The 17,718-nt window shown below is 44.8% G+C and overlaps 1 protein-coding gene across 1 annotated transcript in view; it reads right to left on the bottom strand.

The window, feature by feature from the left end:
* CACNA2D3 (calcium voltage-gated channel auxiliary subunit alpha2delta 3) overlaps positions 1 to 17,718 on the bottom strand; it is a 1,156,773-nt gene that overhangs the window by 32,585 nt on the left and 1,106,470 nt on the right. Inside the window, exons 33-35 of the mRNA XM_075321303.1 lie at positions 17,477 to 17,529; positions 13,559 to 13,614; positions 5,821 to 5,932 (exon numbers count right to left, since the gene is read on the bottom strand). Of these exons, the coding sequence (XP_075177418.1) occupies positions 5,821 to 5,932; positions 13,559 to 13,614; positions 17,477 to 17,529 (221 nt within the window). The remainder of the gene's footprint in view (positions 1 to 5,820; positions 5,933 to 13,558; positions 13,615 to 17,476; positions 17,530 to 17,718) is intronic.

The raw sequence follows: 17,718 nt of genomic DNA, 5'->3' as shown, positions 1-17,718 counted from the left end.
AAGACACAAGGAGGACACATAGGGAAAAATGCATGAACTACTTCAAAGTAGATGACACTGGTAGAAGTACAGCAAAGTTTTCAGCAACAGTACCACAGAGGAGTACAAGCCACCTGCTTGCAACTTGGCTTGAAGAAACTGAAAATATCACTAGCACCTGTCCAATGAAGGAAGGGGTATAAGCACCAAGATAATACTGATAATCAGCAGCTGGGTGGAAGTTGAGCTCCAGCTGGGTCCTAAAGGGGGAGAGATCCAGCAGTAAAACTACCTATACATATGAATACTGACAGCAGGAACAATGGAAAGTCAGGAAGTATTTTATGCAGCCAAACGATGTGATCTTCTATGGCCAGAAACCACATGACTGTCTGTCACACGTGACACACCTGTGACACAGAAGGGTTTCTCAAAGGCTCCTTCCCAATGGTCACAGACTACTGTCATAGCCAATGGACTCATGTAAATTAATGTGCCCCAACTCTGACGATGATGTATTTCAATAAAAATAAGCCTATAGGTCTCAATTCAAAAACATCAGCATTTTAAACGGGTGACAATGGTGACAGAACGCCAGCCTTGCCTTACATTAAAATTTTCCAACCTTTCCAATCCTGGCGTAAAAACTTTGATGAATTGGGGTCGTAGAGTACCATAAAAAATGGGAATAATAAAAGACACCGTTTGGAGAAAGCACTGATTCATGCCTTAGTAGCCAATTAGATGGGGATGGACTAATCGATAGTTATTCTAATAAATCCCTGTGCCACAGACAATCTTTACTTCTGGACTGGAACTGAACTGGCAATTTAGTTACTTGTCTTCTTTTGTTAGTTTTTATAAACTTCACATCTGTAGCTGATAGAAGCAGAAATCTGAGCGAAATTACATATGAAGAGGGTATAATGGTAAGAAAAATAAAACCGCTACAATAGGGAAAAGTTTGTAAAACGTATATAGTGTTGTAAATACGGCAAATGCAAAATAGATGATATCGATAGACTTGTCTTTCATTCAAAAATTGCATTTATTGATTGTATAAAATGTATCCAATCCAGATGTGATTCTACCACCGAGATGTTATGTTTTTACATATGCAAAATCATTTCTACAGTGAGAAGAGTTTTTTCTGAGCGTAGAAAACTTCAAATGATTGTAGTAGTTTCTACAAAATGCCAGTATATCCCCAAGAGTGTCACCAGCAAAGCCCCCCCACACTATCAAACCTCTTCCACCATGCTTCACGGTGGGAGCCAGGCATGTAGAGTCCTTCCGTTCACCTTTTCTACAAAGACACGATGGTTGGATCCAAAGATCTCAAATTTGGACTCATCAGACCAAAGCACAGATTTCCACTGGTCTAATGTCCATTCCTTGTGTTCTTTAGCCCAAACAAGTCTCTCCTGCTTGTTGCCTGTCCTTAGCAGTGGTTTCCTAGCAGCTATTTTACCATGAAGGCTGCTGCACAAAGTCTCCTCTTAACAGTTGTTCTAGAGATGAGAAGGTGTGTCCAAACTTTTGGTCTGTACTGTGTGTGTATATATATATATATATGTATATGTATGTACAGTGCCTACAAGTAGTATTCAACCCCCTGCAGATTTAGCAGGTTTACACATTCGGAATTAACTTGGCATTGTGACATTTGGACTGTAGATCAGCCTGGAAGTGTGAAATGCTGCAAAAAAGAATGTTATTTCTTTTTTTATTTTTTTTTTAAATTGTGAAAAGTTTATTCAGAGGGTCATTTATTATTCAACCCCTCAAACCACCAGAATTCTGTTTGGTTCCCCTAAAGTATTAAGAAGTATTTCAGGCACAAAGAATAATGAGCTTCACATGTTTGGATTAATTCTCTTTTTCCAGCCTTTTCTGACTAGTTAAGACCCTCCCCAAACTTGTGAACAGCACTCATACTTGGTCAACATGGGAAAGACAAAGGAGCATTCCAAGGCCATCAGAGACAAGATCGTGGAGGGTCACAAGGCTGGCAAGGGGTACAAAACCCTTTCCAAGGAGTTGGGCCTACCTGTCTCCACTGTTGGGAGCATCATCCGGAAGTGGAAGGCTTATGGAACTACTGTTAGCCTTCCACGGCCTGGACAGCCTTTGAAAGTTTCCATCTGTGCCGAGGCCAGGCTTGTCCGAAGAGTCAACGCTAACCCAAGGACAACAAGGAAGGAGCTCCGGGAAGATCTCATGGCAGTGGGGACATTGGTTTCAGTCAATACCATAAGTAACGTACTCTACCGCAATGGTCTCCATTCCAGACGAGCCCGTAAGGTACCTTTACTTTCAAAGCAGCATGTCAAGGCTCGTCTACAGTTTGCTCATGATCACTTGGAGGACTCTGAGACAGACTGGTTTAAGGTTCTCTGGTCTGATGAGACCAAGATCGAGATCTTTGGTGCCAACCACACACGTGACGTTTGGAGACTGGATTGCACTGCATACGACCCCAAAGAATACCATCCCTACAGTCAAGCATGGTGGTGGCAGCATCATGCTGTGGGGCTGTTTCTCAGCTAAGGGGCCTGGCCATCTGGTCCGCATCCATGGGAAGATGGATAGCACGGCCTACCTGGAGATTTTGGCCAAGAACCTCCGCTCCTCCATCAAGGATCTTAAGATGGGTCGTCATTTCATCTTCCAACAAGACAACGACCCAAAGCACACAGCCAAGAAAACCAAGGCCTGGTTCAAGAGGGAAAAAATCAAGGTGTTGCAGTGGCCTAGTCAGTCTCCTGACCTTAACCCAATTGAAAACTTGTGTAAGGAGCTCAAGATTAAAGTCCACATGAGACACCCAAAGAACCTAGATAACTTGGAGAAGATCTGCATGGAGGAGTGGGCCAAGATAACTCCAGAGACCTGTGGCGGCCTGATCAGGTCTTATAAAAGATGATTATTAGCTGTAATTGCAAACAAGGGTTATTCCACAAAATATTAAACCTAGGGGTTGAATAATAATTGACCCACACTTTTATGTTGAAAATTTATTAAAATTTAGCTGAGCAACATAACTTGTTGGTTTGTAAGATTTATGCATCTGTTAATAAATCCTGCTCTTGTTTGAAGTTTGCAGGCTCTAACTTATTTGCATCTTATCAAACCTGCTAAATCTGCAGGGGGTTGAATACTACTTGTAGGCACTGTATGTATGTATTTATCGACTAACTTAAATTGGTTAGTCTCAGTTTTTACCATAAAATCTTCGGTCTGAGTTTCAACAGTTGTGAAAGTTTTTCAATCTTCTTCCTTCAAACAAGCCATGAATAATGGACGGCACATAGACGACATTCAAGTCTTGTCCGATTTTTTTCACGGATCCATAGATTTTCGTTGGCGAGTTTGATCTCACGCATCAGATTAATATCAATATCAATGTGTGTTTGTGCGTCGGATCATTTGGTCCGAAGAAAAAATTGCAAAAGTGAGCTACCCCATAGACTATCACAGGTACGAGTGCTGTCCGCAAAAATCAAGGATAACACTTGTACGAGAAAAACAGGCATCTGAAAAAATCAAAAAATCAAGGACATAGGAACAGCCTGATAAACTAAAAGAAGTACACGGATAGAAAATGTATGTGAAAAATGGATGCCTTAGGCGGACGTAGAGGGAGACATCCTGCGTGTATCCAAAACTCTGCCTGCCAAAATGCCCAATGGCCATAAGATTTTGAAACCAAATCATACAGCTATTGGGCATCATAGTGAGGGGAGTTTCAGATGCATGTGGCCAGCCATCGAGTGGAGTCGCACCATAAAAGCCTTTTTAGTTAAAAAGGGAAGGAGTCCAACTGTATAAATCAGCAGTGATACTATATTGCATCTATGTGTAGACCTGTAGAGGGCTGGGTAGGTCTTCTACAAGATCTTTCAGATTAATGGAGTTTTCATATATCTATGTTGTTTGTTCTTCAGCTACCTGCCTGCAGTTTCTAGTATCACACAACATAACTGTGGTCTCCAGGATGTCTCTGGTTTGCCTGCAGTTTCTGGTATCACAGCAATCCTGTTTGTGGTCTTCAAGATGTCTTCTGTTTGCCTGAAGCTTCCAGTTCTTCAGCTACCTGCCTGCAGTTTCTGGTATCATAGCAACCCTGTTTGTGGTCTTCAAGATGTCTTCTGTTTGCCTGAAGCTTCCAGTTCTTCAGCTACCTGCCTGCAGTTTCTGGTATCATAGCAACCCTGTTTGTGTTCTTCAAGATGTCTTCTGTTTGCCTGAAGCTTCCAGTTCTTCAGCTACCAGCCTGAGGTTTCTAGTATCATGATAACCTTCCTTCGGTCTCCAGGATGTCTCCTGCAGCTTCTAGTTCTTCAGCTACCTGCCTGCAGTTAACAGCATCACAGCAACCTGTCTGTGGCCTTCAGGATGTCTCCTGTTTGCCTACGGCTTCCAGTTCTTCAGCTAAATGCCTGCGGTTTCTAGTATCAAAGCAACCTTCTTGCGATCTTCAAGACGTTTCTTGTTTGCCTGCAGCTTCCAGTTCTTCAGCTACCTGCCTGCAGTTTCTAGTATCACACAACATAACTGTGGCCTCCAGGGCGTCTCCTGTTTGCCTGCAGCTTCTAGTTTTTCAGCTACCTGCCTGCAGTTTCCAGCATCACAGCAACCTGTCTGTGGCCTTCAGGATGTCTCCTGTTTGCCTACGGCTTCCAGTTCTTCAGCTAAATGCCTGCGGTTTCTAGTATCAAAGCAAACTTCTTGCGATCTTCAGGACGTTTCCTGTTTGCCTGCAGCTTCCAGTTCTTCAGCTACCTGCCTGCAGTTTCTAGTATCACACAACATAACTGTGGTCTCCAGGGCGTCTCCAGTTTGCCTGCAGCTTATAGTTTTTCAGCTACCTGCCTGCAGTTTCTGGTATAACAGCAACCCTGTTTGTGGTCTTCAAGATGTCTTCTGTGTGCCTGAAGCTTCCAGTTCTTCAGCTACCTGCCTGAGGTTTCTAGTATCACGACAACCTTCCTGCGGTCTTCAGGATGCCTCCTGTTTGTCTGCAGCTTCTAGTTCTTCGTGGGGCTACCCACGTGCTTCATTTGCCTCCTGCACCAACAACCATAACCCATATGGCCATCAAGACATGGGCTTGAAGGCACCACCTCACCTACTGAGTGCCTTAACAATTGCACTTGTTTTCAACCATTCCTTTAAATCAAATCCATTTTAGATATCACCATACAGGCAGAGTGCTTAGGTGAGACGCCAGATGGTGGAGTGTTCGGCTTACAAAGATAACTTATAGAAGCAGAATGTACGGAGGAAGCGAATCAAGAACTCATACACAATTTGTTTTAGTAGCTTAAATTTAACGGGAAGGGAGAGACCAGGATTTAGAGAACGTCGGGGTCAGGAGAGGATGTTCCTGAGAGTGTGATGAGTGTATATTTAATGTGTGATGGGACGGAGCCAATGGGCACCGGGGCACGGAGGTGAGCTAAGGTCTGTGAACGCATTGGATTAACATGAAAGTTGATTGATCCATATCTATTTCATCGCAATCACGGCAGCATCGGAACGCATGTTGGTATAAGTAACCATTTGGATTTTCTGTAATTTTCTCTTGAGATCATATGCTGAATGTTGAAAATGTTTTCGATATCATGCGGCTACAAAGCCGACCACATCGACATACCAACCTATTTTTACTATTCCCAGTAAAGAAAAAAAAAAATGGGGGTCGGCAATGGAAACATTTTTACAAGTGACACCTTGGAGCGGCTTGTATAATTAGGGAGTTGGCGTGTTACTCATTAAAACGCGCCGGAGTAATGCAACGCAGACACGTTACACACCGGCTCCTGGGGAAGGACTTACTTGGTGCAATCATCACAGTAAATGGTGCCCGTCGTCTCCTTTATGGTCCGCTCCGATACAAAAGCCGGATATTCTGTGTCACACGGCTCCAGAGTCTGCTTTAGCCTTTGAGCTGAAAAAAAGGAAATAAGAAGCAGAAATATCCAAGGATTAAGAACATTTGCTTTTCCTTCTGCCACCAAGTGACTTCTTACAGGTATTACAATGATGTATTATACATTCTGCATCTGAAGTGCAACCAATGACTCTGCAGATACCGGACAACTAGAAGCCATTATATAAGGGAAGAACTAATGGCATAAGTGTCATGCTTCAGTTACTACGAGTACAGACGAAGGTTTGCACATATGAAGGTGCTGATGTGGAATGCTAACTACTAGGAGAAGATGTGATCAATGTAAAACGAGGGAATGATCAGTGATCACTCACTTTCTGCACATGCACAGGAGAGACCCTGTGCAAGGACGGTATATGGGCTCCTGTGCAAGGACAATATATGGGCTCCTGTGCAAGGACAGTATATGGGCCCCTGTGCAAGGACGGTATATGGGCCCCTGTGCAAGGACAGTATATGGGCCCCTGTGCAAGGACAATATATGGGCCCCTGTGCAAGAACAGTATATGGGTCCCTGTGCAAGAACAATATATGGGTCCCTGTGCAAGGACAATATATGGGCCCCTGTGCAAGGACAATATATGGGCCCCTGTGCAAGAACAGTATATGGGTCCCTGTGCAAGAACAATATATGGGCCCCTGTGCAAGGACGGTATATGGGCTCCTGTGCAAGGACAATATATGGGCCCCTGTGCAAGGACAATATATGGGCCCCTGTGCAAGGACAATATATGGGCCCCTGTGCAAGGACAGTATATGGGCCCCTGTGCAGAGAATATATGGGCCCCTGTGCAAGAACAATATATGGGCCCCTGTGCAAGGACAGTATATGGGCCCCTGTGCAAGAACAGTATATGGGCCCCTGTGCAAGGACAGTATATGGCCTCTGTGCAAGGACAGTATATGGGCCCCTGTGCAAGGACAGTATATGGGCCCCTGTGCAAGGACAGTATATGGGCCCTGTGCAAGAACAATATATGGGCCCCTGTGCAAGGACAATATATGGGCTCCTGTGCAAGGACAGTATATGGGCCCCTGTGTAAGAACAATATATGGGCCCCTGTGCAAGGACAGTATATGGGCCCTGTGCAAGAACAATATATGGGCCCCTGTGCAAGGACAATATATGGGCTCCTGTGCAAGGACAATATATGGGCCCCTGTGCAAGGACAGTATATGGGCCCCTGTGCAAGAACAGAATATGGGCCCCTGTGCAAGGACAGTATATGGGCCCCTGTGCAAGAGCAATATATGGGCCCCTGTGCAAGGACAGTATATGGGCCCCTGTGCAAGAACAGAATATGGGCCCCTGTGCAAGGACAGTATATGGGCCCCTGTGCAAGAACAATATATGGGCCCCTGTGCAAGAGCAATATATGGGCCCCTGTGCAAGGACAGTATATGGGGCCCTGTGCAAGGACAGTATATGGGGCCCTGTGCAAGGACAGTATATGGGCCCCTGTGCAAGAACAATATATGGGCCCCTGTGCAAGAACAATATATGGGCCCCTGTGCAAGGACAGTATATGGGCCCTGTGCAAGAACAATATACGGTCCCTGTGCAAGAACAATATACGGTCCCTGTGCAAGAACAGTATATGGGCCCTGTGCAAGAGCAATATCTGGGGCCCTGTTCAAGGACAATATATGTGTGCGTAGCTGCCGCCCCACCCCCGTGTGGAGCCGCCTCACCACCGTGCGGAGCTGGCGCCCAACCTACACCCCACCTACTGTCTCCTCCCCAAAATCCTATAGAATGTAAGCCCGCAAGGGCAGGGTCCTCCTCCCTCTATACTAGTCTGTCCACTGTAACTTGTATATGTATTCTGTATGTAACCCCTTCTCATGTACAGCTCCATGGAATCAATGCTGCTCTATAAATAAATAATAATAATAATAATATATGGGCCCCTGTGCAAGAACAATATATGGGCCCCCGTGCAGTCCAATAGCTCCTCATAATGCACATTTCGGTTTTGGAGCTGATGTGGCCCCTGTGCGGCTGCTCCGGTTGCAGCAATGATAAGTCCGATCTTGCGCACATACCTGGACAATGGTTGGAAACCTTTCATTGATCTAATGATCTTTTGCATGATGACTCTTAACAGGAATATGTCAGTAGCATCAGCCTCCTAAGCCGTCTACATGGGCATTTATATCCTAGAAAGCTGTTTAAAATGACACCTTGATATCTGAGATCTGATTTCTTATTACAGAGAAATCCATGGTTTTTTAATATGCAAATGAGCTGTTAATATCTATGGGCCAGACACAGATCTCCCTGAGTCTCCGCCTTCAGAATTTATTTTATATGAAAAGGGGCGTTACCAGTGTGAGACATGTAGATCAGGAAAGCCGACTGTCGGTCATTACATGTCTCACCCCTTTTCAAATAAAATAAGCCCTGGTGTCACAATTACTATGGGGGTGGTAGGAAACCAGGGCTCATAGGCTGACCCTCAGGCTAGGGGGCCCTATGTTATCCCTAGTCTCAAGGATACTCTTAAAGGTGGGGATGCCTGAGTCACCTTCTTGGCCTTGCTCCTGAGCAGTCCTGATCCTATGCTTCCTCCCCCAGGGGAAACTAGAACAGGAGTGAGATTAAACACACAAAAATAGACAGACAGGGGAAACCAAAACTCTGTCGCACAGCTCGCATTCACAGAGGTATAAGACAATAAAAGATAAGGAGGAAAGCATCCGCCTTAGTTCGTAATTTAAATGATCATTGTTGTTTCGACAAATTTTTCATTATGAATTAATTTAAATTAAATTAAATGAAATGAATAATACAAGTGAATATAAGAAACTTTGTAATGTATCCTATCAGAGAAATACATTTCTTTCTCCACTTATGAGCCACTTCTTCCTCTCCCCCCTGCCTCCTGGATTCATCATCCAATATGAAAAACGCCTCTAATATGTATTGTCCAAAGCAACAGACAGGTGCGGTGAGGTATCAGGTTACACCTCCTATTATAGTCTATGGAGCGGGGAAGGAGGAGAGAGGAGCACTCAGTACAGTGAGACCTGAAAGATACAAACAGATCCTGCTGCAACTTCAAGCACATTTATAGGTGGCTTCACAGTTACACAGCTCAGTAGTCCAATATAGCGCCCTTCATACTGCTGCTACATAGAAAACAAGAGCAGCATCTCTGTGTGCTGTGCATGGGAGACATCATAGCAGCCAAATTAAAGTTAGATCCCGCATAGGGTAAAACTAGTGAAAATGCAGGATGCATACTGTATAATGGGTAGAAATAATATTATTCCTCATGCACAGGCACATAACAGCATAAAGTCTTGTGAACTGACAAGTACTCTTTAAAGGGAACCTGTCACATACTCACATGCAGGGTGGTTCAGTCCAATGGGCGTCTCTGGTTTTGACCCGGTGCCTCCTCTATCCTTGCGATCGCTGTCCTCTATCTTGCTTCACGTGGACGATGTGTCCTATGTCATCTGCACAGTGTCCTCCATTGCGCTCATGCACATGCACACTTCCCTCTGCCCTGCTACGGGAAAAGGTCAAAGACCGCCCGCGCATGCGCACTACAATACTTTGATCTGCCCTCAGCAGGGCGGAGAGAGTGAGCATGCGCAGGAACGCAATGGAGGACACTTTGTGGATGACGTAGGACGAGTTATCCACATGAAGCAAGACGGAGGACAGCAATCACAAGGATAGAGGAGGCACCGAGTCAAGACCAGTGATGCCCATCGGACAGGACTTGACGGCCCGGCAGGTGAATAGGAGACAGGTTCCCTTCAACAGAAGTGGACAAGGACTGGAACATCACCAGATCCTTGAGTTTTTGCGTAGAATCAAAATTTTTCTTTCGTAAGGTCAACCACTGTAGTCACCGAGAACAGGGCAGCTCATGGCACAAGCAAGTTAGCAATATGGCCGATTACTCAGCATTTAACCATTACACTGACAAATGGTGGATGATGTCTAAGGGCATCATGTGTCACTACATATCAATTTCTTATAAAAAGATCATCAAATGTGTCTATTTGCAACTTGTGTCCAAGATTTCTCATCTGCCAAAATACAAAGAAAAGATTGGGTACTGTTAAGAGGAGAATGAAGGACAATTGCTAATTCGAGAGACATACGATGTAGGGAAAACATCCAATTCCCATTGTTTCCTACATTGCAGCCAAGCTTCTGGCTGTTTTATACCTTCTCTACCTGACGGAGACCAAGTTCACAACATCTCACTGATTAGCGCTGCAGTGTTTCTTGGGACAGACTGCAGCCATAAATGCAGAATCACATATATTCTGTAGCACTGGCGGACAAAGACAGAAAAGTGCCCCTGCGCCAGAACAGTATAGGGGGCCCTTTTCAGTCCAATAACTCATCAAAATGCTCTATTTCACCTGCTTTAGAGGTAGAAATGGGCCCCTGACCTTTTGGTCCCCTGCGCGGCCTCACAGGTGGCACCAATGGTATATCCGCCCCTTGTTCTGCACTGCCCACTCCATGAACTAAGTCTAAGATGGATTGTCTTGAACAGGACCTGTCTGTAATGATTTGCTTTTTTGTTGCGTTAACAGTATCGAGCGGCGTAACTTGAAGCCTGTGGGTCACAATGCAAAATTGAATCTTAGGTCTGAATACTTTGCATACCTTTTTTCGCATTTCCAAATTGAGTCAATTGGCCAATGTTTGCCAATACAGTGCCACATGTCTCACGACCTTGCTTAAATGTTTTGACGTTTGTCCCGAAGGAAAGCAAAAGATGTGACCAGCGCCTCACTTCTGAGACACCTGAAAATGTAGAAGACCAACTTGGTGTCTTCTGCATAAGTCAAACAAGGCCAAGGGAACTGAAGGAGCATGCCGATTTTCACACTTAGTGCCACTTATGCCATCATATTGAGTGATGTCCTCTGATGATTACACTTTAGCTTATGTTTTTACTCTTCTACATAATAGAATTTATGGACTGGTAGGGCTAAGGATTTTTTTTATAGGATAAGGAATAGTTTAGTGATCTCTAGGAATCCAACCTCTGAGAGGAAGCCACCCAACTCGCAAAGTCAACTGTCTCCAACTATCCTATAGAGCAAGAGTCTTCAACTTATAGCTTGGGACCCACATGTGGCTCGCGGGCCCATGATGTGTGGCTCTCAGCTGTATTCCAGCTAAGTGCATTAGCACCAGGTTTAGCAAACAGCTATAACAAGCAGGTCTCCAGATGGTGACTTTTGTGAGTAGCCCCACACAGAAGAGCAGATCTCAATGGGGGTAAGGTAGGACCACCAGATCTTGGTATACTACCACTGTGTGATTTCTGTGAAAAAGTTTTAAATGTCATTATATGGATAACGTGGTCTTTGGGTGTCACTACTGTACAGGAGGCAGAAACTGGATGTGGCTCGCGACCCTCTCTCAAAGTTGAATGCGGCTCGCAACCCTCTCTCATAGCTAAATGTGGCTCGTGACCATCTTTTAGAGCTAGATGTGGTTTGCAACCCTCTCTCAGAGCTGAATGTGGCTCACGGCCCTCTCTCAGAGCTGGATGTGGCTCACGGCCCTCTCTCAGAGCTGGATGTGGCTTGCGACCATCTCTCAGAGCTGTATGTGGCTCACGGCCCTCTCTCAGAGCTGGATGTGGCTCGCGACCTTCTCTCAGAGCTGGATGTGGCCCTCGACCCTCTTTCAGAGCTAAATGTGGCTTGCGACCCTCTCTCAGAGCTGAATGTGGCTTGCGACCCTCTCTCAGATCTGAATGTGGCTCGTGACCCTCTCTCAGAGCTGAATGTGTCTCGCGACCCTCTCTCAGAGCTGAATGTGGCTCGCGACCCTCTCTCAGAGCTGGATGTGGCCCTCGACCCTCTTTCAGAGCTGAATGTGGCTTGCGACCCTCTCTCAGAGCTGAATGTGGCTTGCGACCCTCTCTCAGATCTGAATGTGGCTCGTGACCCTATCTCAGAGCTAAATGTGGCTCACGACCCTCTCTCAGAGCTGGTTGTGGCTCTCGACCCTCTCTCAGAGCTGGATTTGGCTCTCGACCCTCTCTCAGAGCTGGATTTGGCTCTCGACCCTCTCTCAGAGCTGGATTTGGCTCTCGACCCTCTCTCAGAGCTGAGTGTGGCTCTCGACCCTCTCTCAGAGCTGGATGTGGCTCTCGACCCTCTCTCAGAGCTGGATTTGGCTCTCGACCCTCTCTCAGAGCTGGATGTGCCTGCCGACCCTCTCTCAGAGCTGGATGTGCCTGGTGACCCTCTCTCAGAGCTGAATGTGGCTCTCAGGGTCAGAAAGGTTGGGAACCACAGCTATAAAGTATAAATGGAGTGAAGGTGTGCATACTTCACCTCTACTCCATTCAGACTACTTTTCTTGGGATTATTAGGGATCCCAGTGGTCAAACCCAAAGTGATCAGTTGCCATGTCATGAACTGTTGTACCAAGGGGCATATATAGATATACTGGGATCACATAGCAGTGGTCTGAACTTGGTCTTCTCCATGGGCCCATGGCTTTCATGGTAACAGCCCATTGAGGCCCTCTTTAATCGCGTAGTGAAGGCAAAATTGGGTGCGACAGAACTGATCCATTTCATCTGTCTAATGCCATGGTGTTCACCACAGCATCTGGTTCACTGTAATCAGTACTAGCTCTAATTGCAGCAATTATTGATAACATTCTGCTGTGCACAACAGCCGTTTCCCACTCCAAAAAATGTCTCAATACTTCTCGTTTGCATAAACGCCAGGGGTCAGAAGAAGTGGGATGATCCGGTCCTGGAGAAAAGGCCGGGGCCCTTTTACGAGTCAAAAGAAGTAGCAGATCATGGTCCATGTTAGAAGGAGGAATGAAAAACGTCCCCTCTCTTGTGCCCAAACCTGATTCACTTTTGCACAAATAAAGTAAAGTAAAAATCTGACTGTTAATCTCACAGGGGCAATGATGATCTCCTAAATATATTCCGGAAAAAACGCCTTCGAAAATTAGAATTATCCGTAATTGAAGCATCATGGTGCGCTGCAGGGGGCTAATGTTTGGAAATGACTTTAGTAATTGGCTCCAAATTGTTTTTTATTTCTTGGAAATACATATGAAGTAAATGAAGAACAAACACTAGATCTTCTGTATTTACGTCCTTTAGCGCAATTTGATGAAAATCCCTAATCTTTGTTAGAACAATTGTACGAAAACTTTTGTGATTTTTTTTTTTTCTGATCGCATCTGTTCCACATTTTTGCTCACGTGTAGAGAAATGCCCAACTTTTTAGCACTATTGAAATGAACTTTATAAATACCGCGTAACAGCTAGTGTTGAGGAAGCAATACCAGACTTGAATGGTCTTCACCACGTTCCACTAGAGAAACGCTCCCCTTATTGATTACCAGGGAAAGCTCTGGCCATGTGTATTTGCCATCCGCAATACTTTACGGAACAGCTTAGCCTCATTGTATGAATAAGATTGAGTAACCTATTATATATAATGGAACATTTATGACATGTCAGACAATGGGGGCTAGTCTCATCCAACTACTTGGACCTCTCCCAACTAGGGTCTTTGCTGTTGGACCTTTTGTGCTCAGGCTATTTTACAGTTCTCATTCATTTTACTAAAATAAAATACACAAAAACAGGATATTACCTTTCACAGAATGGCCTGAGTTCCACCAACTGCATAGATTAAATTCCACCAGGAACCTGAAGAAGTAAGAAGACATAATCATACTTTTGTAGGATCTGTTTCTGGTATACTCTCACTGCAGGTCTATACAATGCTCGGTCGGATAGCCGCACCTAACAGTAAGCCTAGCCTTCTATGGGGTGATAATGTGGGTGCTCTCTTGGAAATTTCAGACATCTACAGTACAGACCAAAAGTTTGGACACACCTACTCATCTCTAGAACAACTGTTAAGAGTAGACTTTGTGCAGCAGCCTTCATGGTAAAATAGCTGCTAGGAAACCCCTGCTAAGGACAGGCAACAAGCAGAAGAGACTTGTTTGGGCTAAAGAACACAAGGAATGGACATTAGACCAGTGGAAATCTGTGCTTTGGTCTGATGAGTCCAAATTTGAGATCTTTGGATCCAACCACCGTGTCTTTGTAGAAAAGGTGAACGGATGGACTCTACATGGCTGGTTCCCACCGTGAAGCATGGAGGAGGAGGTGTGATGGTGTGGGGGGGCTTTGCTGGTGACACTGTTGGGGATTTATTCAAAATTGAAGGCATACCGAACCAGCATGGCTACCACAGCATCTTGCAGCGGCGTGCTATTCCATCCGGTTTACGTTTAGTTGGACCATCATTTATTTTCCAACAGGACAATGACCCCAAACACACCTCCAGGCTGTGTAAGGGCTATTTGACTAAGAAGGAGAGTGATGGGGTGCTACACCAGATGACCTGGTCTCCACAGTCATCAGACCTGAACCCAATCGAGATGGTTTGGGGTGAGCTGGACCGCAGAGTGAAGCAAAAGGGACAACAAGGGCTAAGCATCTCTGGGAACTCCTTCAAGACTGTTGGAAAACCATTTCCGGTGACTACTTCTTGAAGCTCATCAAGAGAATGCCAAGAATGTGCAAAGCAGTAATCAAAGCAAAAGGTGGCTACTTTGAAGAACCTAGAATATAAGACATAAAAAGTGTGAAACAACTGAAAATAAGTATTTCATTCCACATGTGATAATTCATAATTTTGATGCCTTCAATGTGAATCTACAATTTTTAGAGTCATAGAAATAAAGAAAACTCTTTGAATGAGAAGGTGTGTCCAAACTTTTGGTCGGTACTGTATATAACTATCATGTTTCATCAATATGACTATGAGTTGAGGCCCAATGCAAAAACTAATAGCCTTCTTTGTACATATGTCTTCCTCAATAAACAACAGGCATATATTCCAAATTTTAACGATAGATTAATCTTCATCTTTTGGGGTGTACAGGGGGTTGGATGATCTTGGGACAGTTGCTTTGCTTTCCTGGGACCAATAAGTGGTTCTGTTAGGTGTCTCCTAGCAAGGCAGTCAACACAGCTTTAGATTCCACTACAAGACATTGGGCTGAGTGTGGCTTCCAGGCTGGATGGGTCGGGTGTGGGGCGCACTTTACAGACTGTTACTATAGTGGTTTGGGTTGACTGTATTGTCAGCCTTCGACAGAGTCAGTTCTGAGTCTGAGTCTGCTACTTTTGTGAGCGATATCAGCCTGGATTGAACCCAATGAATTTGAGATGGTAGAAGACATCAACACCGGGGGGCCTAACTAGGCCTTGTAGGAACTGCGTGAGATGTCAGGGTGAAGAGGGCGGATAACCAGTATGTAGCGTAGGTTGGATGCTTGAGATCTGTAATGTGGCCTGGATGGGCTAGCTATGAAGAGCAAGTGGACAGAATGGGCTGGTTTGAAGGATTGACTTTACGAGGATAGAGAGCAACACTTCTCCTAAGTAAATAAGTTGTAGTAGTGTAACTGTTTCTGTATGTGTATGTTACAAACTTAATCTACGATATGTAGTGGCAGTCGGTGTTAAATTAACCCTGACTCATGGTCTCGGTGAAATTAACATTGCCCTGGAGAAAGTTGAATTAGTTGTGTATGAACGTTCTCCTTTGTGAAGTTCTAAAATGTTCAAGTGTGACCCGAAGTGGTCAAATAGTAACCTTGAGTCTATTACAACCATCAAGCTTAAAAGGGTTGTTCAGTGAAAACAAGTTACCACCTATCCACAATATAGGTCACGACTAGTGTAGCTGATCAGCGAGGGTCTGATCACTGGGACTGATCAGAAATTGGAGAATTTTTATTTGCTTTTAGAATGGAGCAGGAGTGCTCGCGTACGACTGGTAGCCCATTTATGCCTTACGGGCCACTGAGCTCTCTGTTAGGCCTTTTTCAACAGCTCTATAAAGACTGAATGGAGCAGCAGTTGAGCATTCAAACTCCATTTTGTTGCAGTCGTAAAGGTTCCCTGTCTGCTGATCAGAATGAGGCCTACCGGTCAGGCACTCGTCAATTAGAGAGTTGTAACCCATCTGATGGATATGAGGCCTACCAGTCGGGTCCTCATCGATTAGAGAGTTGTAACCCATCTGATGGATATGAGGCCTACCAGTCGGGCCCTCATTGATTAGAGAGTTGTAACCCATCTGATGGATATGAAGCCTAACAGTTGAGCACTCATTGATTAGAGAGTTGTAACCCATCTGATTGATATAAGGCCTACTGGTCGGGCACTCATTGATTAGAAAGGTGTCACCTATCTGATGGATTTAAGGCCTACCCGTCAGGCACTCATCAATTAGAGAGGTGTCACCTATCCGATGGTTATGAGACCTACCGGTTAGGCACTTAAGCAATTAGAGAGGTGTCACCTAACCAATGGATATGAGGTCTACCACTCAGGGACTCATCGATTAGAGCGGTATCACCTATCCGATGGTTATGATGCCTACCGGCAATTAGAGAGGTGTCACCTATCTCATGGTTATGAGGCCTACCAGTTAGGCAGTAAAGCAATTAGAGAGGTGTCCCCTATCTGATGGTTATGAGGCCTACCAGTTAGGCAGTTAAGCAATTAGAGAGGTGTCACCTATCCGATGGGTATCAGCACTATTGATCGGGCACTCATTGATTAAAGAGGTGTCACCTTTCCAATGGATATGAGGCTTACTGGTCAGCCACTCATCAATTAGAGAGTTGTTAAATATCTGATGGATGGTTTTAACTTTCTTTCACTGGAGAACCCCTTAAATGTGTCAACTAATCCCTTCAAGTGTGAATTACTACCACCAAGCATACTGTGCCATTTGTTGAGCTGTGCCTTGGTGAAATGAATTGTAACAAGTGTATCCTGCCACTGAAATGTGAGAAAGGGAGAGTGAAGTTATCTCTTCTACTATGAGGACCATAGATTGTCTTTTTGATGGAGGACTCTCTACTACTCCTTACAACCTGCCATTGGACGTCATTAGTGCCTGGGACTTCATCTATGTAGATGACTATCAAAGTCTAGTGTTCTCTCCAATGTCTGGAGACACTCGTACGTTCCATTCTGCTACAAATTCTTCAAAGCAATGTGAATATTTGGAGAAGATATCAAAAGAAAAATCCATAGTTTTGATTGTTATCTTAAAAGTGAAGGATTCTAGAAAAAAAGACTTGTGTAATACATTTGTACTATTGACAACTGGAAAATTGTCTGTTGTCGGACAGCACAAAGCCTCCGTCTCCCCAACGCCTGACGGCTCGTCTTGAGCCTGACATGAGCATCTAAGAAACTATTTCACAGAACATGAAATCACAAAGTAACAGAATGAATCATCTAGAAGGTTTGGTGTATTGGAGGAAGCCCACCCAGGCGGCGTGCAGCCATTACCCAACCCACAAGCTGTAACCACCATCAGTGCATTTCCGAGTATCTGTCCACATTGGGAAGACTACACTGCAGCGTGTGTGGTAGGAACATGCTCCTCACTGTTTGCTAATTTGTGTGATGCAATAAACATTCTTAGAGCGTGCGGCGCTGACGTGCCTCGTAACGACAAAAATAGACTTACAGGATCAGCTCTGTCATTATCCATTTTACAGCAGCAAACAAGGCATGATAGGGCTGGAAGAGAGCAGAGACGTAATCATGTGGCGGAAAGGTCTTTCATCTGTACACAAGAGAAATGTACAACTACAAAGTGTTCTCCTCACCTACGCCGAGTGGGCGCTCACGTTTCATGGCCTGAGACTTAGAAAATAAAAAAGAGCTAGCGATTCAACAAAGGAAACGGCGTCACGGAAGAATCTGGCG

Source organism: Anomaloglossus baeobatrachus, chromosome 8, assembly GCF_048569485.1.
Source record: "Anomaloglossus baeobatrachus isolate aAnoBae1 chromosome 8, aAnoBae1.hap1, whole genome shotgun sequence".
NCBI lineage: Eukaryota > Metazoa > Chordata > Amphibia > Anura > Aromobatidae > Anomaloglossus > Anomaloglossus baeobatrachus.
Note: the sequence above shows the minus strand (reverse complement) of the source record. Positions and strands in the feature narration are given on the sequence as shown.